Source organism: Gadus morhua, chromosome 23 (genome assembly GCF_902167405.1).
Source record: "Gadus morhua chromosome 23, gadMor3.0, whole genome shotgun sequence".
NCBI lineage: Eukaryota > Metazoa > Chordata > Actinopteri > Gadiformes > Gadidae > Gadus > Gadus morhua.
Genome location: NC_044070.1, coordinates 24,330,156 through 24,340,155, shown reverse-complemented (window position 1 = coordinate 24,340,155; position 10,000 = coordinate 24,330,156). Strand labels below are relative to the sequence as shown.

General features: G+C 53.2%; 1 protein-coding gene across 1 annotated transcript in view; it reads left to right on the top strand.

The window, feature by feature from the left end:
* rdh10a (retinol dehydrogenase 10a) overlaps nucleotides 1-6,603 on the top strand; it is an 11,860-nt gene extending 5,257 nt beyond the window's left edge. Inside the window, exons 3-6 of the mRNA XM_030348367.1 lie at nucleotides 2,037-2,135; nucleotides 3,852-3,997; nucleotides 4,490-4,621; nucleotides 5,001-6,603. Of these exons, the coding sequence (XP_030204227.1) occupies nucleotides 2,037-2,135; nucleotides 3,852-3,997; nucleotides 4,490-4,621; nucleotides 5,001-5,124 (501 nt within the window). The 3' untranslated portion in view covers nucleotides 5,125-6,603. The remainder of the gene's footprint in view (nucleotides 1-2,036; nucleotides 2,136-3,851; nucleotides 3,998-4,489; nucleotides 4,622-5,000) is intronic.
* Nucleotides 6,604-10,000: the final 3,397 nt, after the last annotated feature.

The following is a 10,000-nucleotide window of genomic DNA, read 5'->3' as shown; positions in this document are numbered from 1 at the left end:
CAGGTCGTGCCCATATGCCAAGTCCGCCATGTGAAGCAGGGTATCATGGGAGGAGGGGGAGGGGAGGGGGAGAGGGGGGAGAGGAGAGGACATGGAGGGACCGCTGAGTGGCGTCCTTGTATTCCCGTCTCGCTCTCTGCCTCCACTTTGGTGAAGGTGTGTGTGTGTGTGTGTGTGTGTGTGTGTGTGTGTGTGTGTGTGTGTGTGTGTGTGTGTGTGTGTGTGTGTGTGTGTGTGTGTGTGTGTGTGTGTGTGTGTGTGTGTGTGTGTGTGTTCCCCCCCCCGTAGGGCTGCGGTAGGACAGGGTTAGGGTCCCATGAACAGGTATCAGCAGATCTTTAAGCTAATGCTGCGTTTGCACGCAACACTCCCCCCAGCGTGCAATTCTATTGCACGCTCTCTCTCGCTCTCTCTCGTTCTCTCTCTCTCCTCCCTTTATTTTTTGAGGCGCCCCCATCACTAAAACTAGTTAAATATTGCAGCAGTTTTCGTTTTTTAATGTGCTGGAAACAGTGCAGATGTTTGGAGCGGAGTCAGATCGCTAAAGAATAACTTGTACACAGTTGATGTCTGTCCGCGCGCCAGAGCCCTCTGACGGACGCTTCCTGCCTGGGACTGCTCAGCGTTCGCCTCGTGCTGCAGGCATGCAGACGGGCCCTGCGTCACGCGGGCGGCCTCGTAGCGGACGAGGGAACCGCATTGAAGCCGTTATCAAGTTAAAACACTGAGTGCACGTCCTCTGGTTCTCCAGCCGGCCATTGTTGTTGCCAGTAGTTGAATAGTTGTGCTAAGTGGTCCCATGCTGCTCCTGCCCCCGCTTACAACCGCGCTGATAAAAGTGTGGATCAGAGCGTTCCTGCCTCGAGGGTCTCCCCCTGCCCCCCCCCCTCCTGAGTGAGCGTGTGTGGAAGAGGGAAGGCCGATGTGTGAATGGTGCCATCTACTTTTGTTGTTGTTTACTCGATGTACCGTAATCTAAAACCCAAATAACATTCAAAGGAGGGGGGGGGGATGTGAAGGAGATGTGATCAGAGCAGGTCTAGCAGCGGGGGGGGGGGGGGGACAAAAGGGGCCTGCTGCTTGTTGTGGAGACCTCCTAGGGGCTCACTGATTGGTCGGTTCCTGTCATGTGTCACACCTGCTGATTGGCCCACATGCTAACGGCTCGGGTCGTGCTGTCGGTCAGAACGAGGACTGGATCCGCCGGTTAATCCACTGTGACCCCCCCTCCTAACCGCCCCCCCCTCCTCCCCTGTCTCCCCCATGCCTGTGTCGTGCCCCCCCCCGCCCCCCATCTCACTACTCTCCCTGGACGAGCTCGCGGAGCCGCTTGTGTTTCACGTGGCGAGTCAGCGCAGAACGCTTTCATCTGCCCCCCCCCCCCCCCCCCCCCGCCCCCGCCCCCCTGCCCCCACCCTCCCCGGGAACGATTGTTCCATTGACCGCTCGCCGGCGGGGGGAGGGGCGGCGGGGCTGAGTTGCATTGTGGGAAGTGGTCGAGGGAACAGAGGACTATGATTGGTGCTGTCAGCGGCTCTTTAGACCCGGGCACCAGATCTGTGTGGGAAACGAAGGGCGGGCTGAACGGTGCGGAACACCGCGCTCGCACCGCGCTCGCACCGCGCTCACACAACGCTCGCACCGCGCTCGCACCGCGCTCACACAGCGCTCGCACTGCGGCCAATCATTAACTTCCGTCGGGCGGTCGCGGCGGCGCTCTGTTGGTTTGCCCCCCGGTCGGAGCAGGGTCACCTTTTCTTTCGGCCTCTTCTTTGGATGATTTTCAGCAGGCAGTCATGTGATTTTTAGCTCTGAAAGGATCTATCTCTTGTATCACCATGGAGAGGAATGATGGGGGGGAGGGGGGGGAGGAACATTGGTGGGGGGGAGGGGGAGGAAAGCCTGGAAGGCTTTGGCAATGCTTAACTGCAGAAATGAACCTAAGAATTCAAAATAACTTTTTGTTTTTCTTTCTCCCCTCTCCCCCCTCCCCCTCCCTGCTCCCCCTCCCTGCTCCCCCTCTCTCCCCTCCCCAGACCACCAAGGCTTTTCTCCCCAAGATGCTGGAGTTGAATCATGGACACATTGTGACGGTTGCCAGCTCCCTTGGTTTATTCAGCACAGCTGGAATTGAGGTTAGAGACACACACACACACACACACACACACACACACACACACACACACACACACACACACACACACACACACACACACACACACACACACACACACACACACACACACACACAGCTTCCCACCATTTTCTTTTGGCTGGGTGTTGGTGTGTGTGGGGGGGGGGGGCTACTTGATGCCAGGGAACACTCTGGGACCCCCCCTTCCCTCCGCCCGTTACATTGAGGGACACAGATGGGGGGGGGGGGGGGGGGGCTGTGTTGTGGGCAGCGGGCTGCGGGGGCCCCGTTGGGCCCCGTTGGGCCCTGACCCGGGCCACAGTAAGCTGACAGCCCTCTGAGGGCCCGAGACGTCTTCATCAGCGCTTTGTGAAGGCGTGGGGGCCGCTCGGTATTCAGGTCAAAGCGGCGTCCGCTTGGTCTGGGCCCCAGCTCCTCTGGGGCTGATTGAGTTATTACCCCCCCCCCCCCCCCCCCCCACTGGTCCCTCCCGACTCCCCCTTTCGGCAAGAGGGAAAGAGGGAGTCGAATTTCTTTTTAGAAATTCTATTTAAAATTAATTATAATTTAGTATTTCCCGTTATGGTCACCTAGAATGATTCGTTTTTTCGGGCCTTTTTTTCTATCTGTGAATTCTGTCCCAACGGTCGCGGCGCGTCACAGAGGCCCCGTGACGCCGCCGGCTCCTGTCCTTTGTCTCCGCTCCGCCCTCTGGAGGCGGGGCCTTGTTTGTGGTTTAAGGGCCACACAATACCCTCCGGAAACCCCCAGCGGCGAGAAGGGGCACGCCCCCCGCCACCGCCGCCGCAATACCACCTCCACCTCCTCTACCACCACCACCACCACCTCATCTCCTACTCCACCACCTCCACCTCCTCTACCACCACCACCACCACCTCATCTCCTACTCCACCACCTCCACCTCTTCTACCACCACAACCACCACCTCCTAATCCACCGCCACCACCTCCCCTACACCAACCGTCCTCTACCACCACCACCTCCACCTCCTCTACCACCACCACCTCCACCTCCTCTACCACCACCACCACCACCACCTCTATCACCACCACCACCACCTCCACCACCACCTCCACCTCCACCCCTACACAACCACCTTCATCTCCTCTAGCAGCTCCTCCACCACCACAACCACCACCTCCCCTACACCCTCCACCACCTCCACCTCCACCCCTACACAACCACCTTCATCTCCTCTAGCAGCTCCTCCAGCTCCACCACCTCTATCACCACCACCACCACCACCACCACCTCCACCACCACCACCACCACCTCCACCTCCACCCCTACACAACACCACCCCCCCCCCCCGGTCCAGATCCCTCTTCACTCGCTCCTCGGTTTATTGACATCAGAAGCTCCAGAGAGAGATTAGTCTGCGTGTGAAACCACATCAAACCGCGAGGCCCCCGCAGTCTGGCCCCTGATGAGCGCTAGCAGAATGCTAATGGGGGGGGGGGGGGGGGGGGCAAAGGGTCTGGGATTGAGAGGAGTGCTATCGTAGTCGCTCTTATCTCCGCGGGCAAACATGTTCCAACATTTACACTCTTGTATATATTTTTACAATTACATTTGTGTATATATTTTATGCATGTACATTTCTCTATATTTTTTTGCATCCGTTATTAATGAATGTTAGTCTCGGTACATAATGTGAGCTGCTAGGCTAACGGGTTACCTCCGGCCCCCTCTCCAGGACTACTGCGCCAGTAAGTTCGGCGCCATCGGCTTCCACGAGTCGCTGAGCCACGAGCTGAAGGCGTCCGAGAAGGACGGCATCAACATGACCCTGGTGTGCCCGTACCTGGTGGACACGGGCATGTTCAAGGGCTGTCGCATCAGGTGAGCCCCCCCCCCCCCCCGCTGCAGCCCAGAGCCGTCCACACACGTTGCTCCACAAAAGGTTTATGGATTTGTTTTGTTTCCTTTGCACCTGGGAGGACTATAGTTTTTATTGCCTGCAATTTTCACTTCATAAAAGCTGAATCTGGACCAGCGCTGCCTTAGACTTCAAAGCCCCCCGTGTGAATGTTAAGTATGTTCTTTGTGTGTCACCCCCCCCTCCCCGATGGCCGTTCCCCACATCACTCCTCCTTCAGATCCTCCATGTGTCTGTCCACACATGTGGACCACGCCTAGACAAAGGGGGGGGGGGGGAGGAGGGCTGTTGACTCCCAGACGGAACGTTCTGGGTTCGAACCCCGGTTTGCACGCCCGATTCTTTTTATAAAAGTCGTTAATGACCAGGGAGGGCAGACCCTCCGAACCCTACGTTCTACCTTCCTAAAGAACCCCGTGTTCCTAACCTGTCCACGTCCACCCCCCCCCCTACAGGAAGGAGATCGAGCCCTTCCTCCCCCCGCTGAAGCCGGAGTTCTGCGTGACCCAGTCCATGAGGGCCATCCTCACCGACCAGCACATGATCTGCACGCCCCGCATCGTCTACATGGTCAACTTCATGAAGAGGTGAGCCCCCACCCCCCCCTCCCCACCCTGAAGCCCCATTGGCTGTCTGGTTTGAGGGCAGGGACTAACCACGCTAAGACTGTCATCATTTGGTCGTTGTTGTTGTTGTGATCGGAGCAGCACCGACTGTGACGGTTAACCGCCAGTCACAAGTTTTACTTCTCAACCTGTGAATCTGGACGAGTGATATGTTGTTTTTTGTTATTATTAAGAATATCGGAAATAAGAGTTGTGTTTGTATAATTTATTTGGACCATTTAAGGTAACGGGCCTCGTACAACTAGGCACCTAGAGCTTTATGAGGTGCTTCCTTCAGTTGAACCCTGTTGTAGTCCTACCCCTCCCGATGCTGATGCTGACTGCCCCCCCCTCTCTGCAGCATCCTGCCCTTCGAGGCCATCGTCTGCATGTACCGCTTCCTGGGGGCCGATAAGTGCATGTACCCCTTCCTGGCACAGCGAAAGGAGGCCATGAACAACAACGAGGACAAGAACGGCATCTAGAGGCCCCGCCCCCGGAGCCTTCCACAGCGCTGGCTCCTCCCCCTCTCCCCCCCCTCCCGGAACGGGCACACTGGCAGCGGGGGGGAGACGGGGGAGGGGGGAGGCACATATACCTGCAAGCACGAGGATGCGACCACTGGGGGTGTGATGGGATGGGGGGGGGGGGGGGTCGAGAGGAGGGTGAAGAGGAAGAGGAGGAGAAGGGAAGAAGAAAAGATTGACTTTAGACTGGTGCACTTGCATTGAGCAAATGCAAAAGGTTTCCCATATCGTTCCTCTGGGACAAAGAAAGCTGTGTGCTACACAAAGGATTTATTGACTTTGTTTCGTCTCTTATGTTGTCTATTGTTTGTGTTTTTGTTGAAAGAAACCAACATCTATATAATGTGTCACTAGTTTTGTTTTTTTCAAATCATACAGATAAAAAAAAGGTATTCAATAATTAACTATTTACGTAATGTAGTCACCAGCCTTATTTAGTTGTCTTTGTGAAAAAAATATACAGTATGTTACTGTACACACAGTAAAGGTCTGTCACTTTTTTTTGTTTTCATTTTGTAGACATGCACTGTAATTAACTGAGTCTCCGCAACACATTTCAACTCGGCATTTCACACCCCCCCCCCCGCCCCCTACCCAGGAATCTCTCCCGCTTCCCCGATCAACCTCTCACACTCGGGTCACACGTCGGAGCACCATCTCTCCATTGTTGAAGTCGTGAGAGCGATAATAGTTTATTTCCTCCGCCCCCATGGCGTTCACATGTTTGCTGTTCAACACGTTCTGCTCATCCCGTCGCCAGCGTGGCCCACGAGGCGTTCCAGCGAGGGCATCTCTTCTCCTAGAGCCCGGAGCAGGGCTGACGGACAGTCATGGGGGTGGGGGGAAGGCTGGGCTTTTAAAGAATCCTACACGTGCGTGATGAAGGCAGGAGGCTGGGAGGTTAATGTCCGGACGTTTTCACAGGCTAATGTTCCGCTAGTTGTCCGTCTGTCTCGTGTGGAGCACATCCGTTGTCAGCCTGTCGACCATCTTGTTTTAGTAGATGAGAATACCTCGTCCTAGAGTGTGAATTTAAACATTTTGCGGGGGACACCATTCGATGTCTTTCCCCAACCCCCCTACTGTGCCCCTGACGTTTCCGTCCAGTTACAGTGAAATGTAAATTGTTAAATCGTTGTCAATACCCCTTTGCCCAAATAACATCAGTCTCCACACTATTTGATATATCTATATCTGTAACGTTTGGGAAGACTGTTATTGAATTCAACTACATTCCAATAGGTCTCGTCCCTCCAGTCACAGTGATGAGCCTAAAGTCTCTACCTCTTAATTTTTTGCCATTTTTGTTTTTACAGTATCACATAAGCATCTTTGTTTTGTAATTTCTCTGAAGACCGCTCCAAAGCGGAGCAAATGTGGTTCTGATGTTTAGTGTCTCTACCTAACTTAAATTAATAAAGTGATTTAGATTATTAACTGGTGTCTTTTTACTTTTGTCATCGCATTTTGAAGATTTGTACCCTTTTTGTAACTGATTGAGAAGGGTTCGGCTCCTAATTAGAAAATGAACTAAGCCTCGTGAACGGGAACCCACACCTGTTACTGTACCGTCTATATACCTGCTCCCGCCAACGGCCTGCACCTCAGGCCCACAAATTAAACACGGTCTCTTGAACGAAATGTATTGTCTGTGTTTCTCTCCCCGAGGGACACCGGTTAGATGTTAGTGGTCATCTCTAGCATCTTCATGTCAAACTCGCCCAATGAGGATTGGCCTATGGACGCTGAATACTGCATTTGCAGTGTTATTCATTTTACTACGTGGGTGTCTTTAGCAACGCCTTTAGGATAGTTGGACCAATTACCACTTATCTTCGGGGGTATCGCCATACATGACCAAAAGGAAATCTTTGAGATTGTAAATTTAATCAGAAAAAACAATCGGTTTATCTAACGGAGAGAGATATCCAGTATTCCTCTGAACTGATTCATTACGTGCCTCATTGAGGCTTTCCTTTGTGATGTTAGCCAACATTTAAACAGTTCAATCCTCCCCCCCCCCTTCTGACTGCTTCAGCGCAACACGCCTTCCATTGTAGCTCAACTATTAATAAACCCTTGTGACTCGGCATCTGACCGATCACATTTGGCTGCTCTATGGGTGGGAGGAGTCGCGGTCAGTGTGGTTAAACGTCACTCTCACTGCGGTGTACTCTAATGAATAAACTCATGAGGAAACGACAGCTGGCAGGAGGCCGTGCTGGTAACCAGTCCAGTCAGAACATTCCTCTGCAGGACATTGTTTCATCACGCGGGAGTATCTGAGCATAAAGTGAAAATGACCGTCATGTCCGCAGAGGCGTGTTTTCATAAGGAAGGATTACACAATCTGGGTCAGAGGCAGAGCTGTCACCTCCCGGCCCGTCCTGCTCATTCCAAGGCCTCTTTCTCTCTCTCACATCCACCTTCTCGCCTCATAACCACACAAAGAGGCTGAACGGGGCTGGTTTGAAATGAACGTCCTCCCCTTAAGATCAGGGTAAAAAAGCATGAAGGGTCCATTTGCGAAATAAGGAGCATGTCTGCTCATAGCCAGAGAGGAGATTGAGAGAGGAGAAAGTCATATTGTTAACCGCTGAGGTTAAAAAACCAAGACGGATGAACGAAAAGCAGTGATGAAGAATTCTACACAAGCAATGGATGGGCTGAAGAATCTCCTCGCTCCATGGAACCCAACTGATGCTCCAGCACATTTCTCAGCTCATTCAGAGCTGAACGTTTGACTCCCTGCTGAAAGGCACTGGGTTCGATCCCCCAGGCCGGCAGCCAATCTCTAAGCATCGCTGACAAGCGAGCTGCTTCTAAATGACCGGTTCCTCACTGTTCATCACTGTGAAGCATCTGATCAGCGACTCCATGGTGAAACAGTTAGTCTGTAAACACACAAGCACAAGGCATCCGGGAACACATTGTGCCCATCAGGCCTGGCCTAGAGTGACTCTCACATTGTTCAAAGTAGTGTGTTCGCGTGTGCGTGTTTCTGTGTGTGAGTGAGTGTCTGTCAAAGGAGAAGTGTTTAAACATCGACTGGTCAGAGACAGAACGCTCATCTTTTGGAACCCAGAATAAGAAACTATTAGGATGTTGGCTTGGATCCGCGTCTCCGGCCGTCCGTCTCCGACTAAAGGATTCCCGTCAGCCCTTCTCCAACCCGTTAATTGAGCTCTAATTTAGAGGACTTTAAAGGCGGGTTGGGGGGGGGCGGTCGATAGCACATCATTCAGACGCTAAATCAATGAGCTTGGCACTTGGCTTTCCTTCTCTTTCTGCCTGCTGCAACGAGGGCTTTGCGGACCATTGATTTTGTTCTTTTGTGGATATTAAAGTCCTCACTTCCCATATTAGCTGCACGGCGAGATTGGTGAGAAATTCATCTCAGGAGGGGGGGGGGGAAAGGTGGTGTGTGGGAGGGGGGGAGGTGGTGTGTCAGTACCTGAAGGAGGGATGCTGGGTGCTTCTGGAAAGGAGATCTGCCCGCTAATACGTGTGAACGACTTTGGCGCTTCCCAATAGTTAGCAGATGTAGCGGAGGCCAGCTGAGGCCATTAGTCACCTGGCTTGAATGAGGCGGCCCTTGTCTGCTTCGTCTCATTCGTCTTGCTAATGGCCCCCCCCCCCCCCCCCCCGGTCACTGGGGTTTGATGTAGAGCACGGGGGTAGACAGCGCTAGGCGGGGAGAGCTAGAGGTAGAACACAGAGACGGGAAAGGTATTGCAAACGGCGGGAAGCTGGATTGATGGAGCGACAACATCTGGTGGTGTGATCCGATTCCCCACGCAGCAGCGCGATTGATTTGGCGCATGTGTGTGCGGCGGCGTTTGTCATGTATTGACGATGTATTAGGGTAACGAATGGTGTTGGTCCGCCCCGAAGACAAGCGGAGCAGCACAAACCCATAAGGGCTCTCATAACTCAGGTACTCGTTTAAATCAGGGCTACTTCCTGAGCCGAGACGCTTTGGAGAACTAGAACCTCTTCCTCAGGCCAGTCCTCGCCACGGTCCTGTGAGAAGGGGGAATGGGAATGACCTGGCAGGTACTGGGAACGTTGTCAGAGCCACAGAACGACTCCTCACTGAAAGAGGAGTACGAGCATGAAGCTCAGGCAGCGGCAGCATGTCCCCAGGACCTGCTCCGGGTGCTGACACGTTAGTATTTCGACACCCAACACATATTGGAAAAAGCCAAGATGTAATGCTGCTGTATGTGTTCGGAAAAGCAGCAAATTAAACATTTACACAGCTTGAAGGCCGACTGTTTCACATACCTGCGGACCGGCACACACACACACGTCCACGCACGCACAATTACAATTCATATCATGTCTGAAGTATATATATACAAACACTCACAGTATTCCACGTGAGTGGTGAGGCCTTAGCGGCTCTAATCCCGGAGAAGGAGGCTCTCTCCGGAGTGTCCGTGGTGTTGAGCAGATGTTGGCCGGGACCCCCTCGTGTAAACACCCCAGCCTCCGCACGGCACGCTACGGCGCTAGCTGATGCTACCGCTAACAGCGCTAGCTGATGCTACCGCTAACAGCGCTCACCTGGTCCTCGTTCACACCTCCCGTCTCCGTCTGAACAACGTTGAGTCGCTGTTTTAAATAAATCATCACACAACCCATCCCGACGGGGGGCTAATTGTTCTTCACAAGTTCCCGAAGCACGACAATAAAGACACGGAGACAAGCGGGTTTTTTTCCACATGAACCGAGGTGATTTTACTGCATCTTCAAACCCAAAGAAAACGAATAAAGGAAAGAAAAAAAAGAAAAAACAGTGCCTTGTTATTATTATTAGGACGACGTCGCG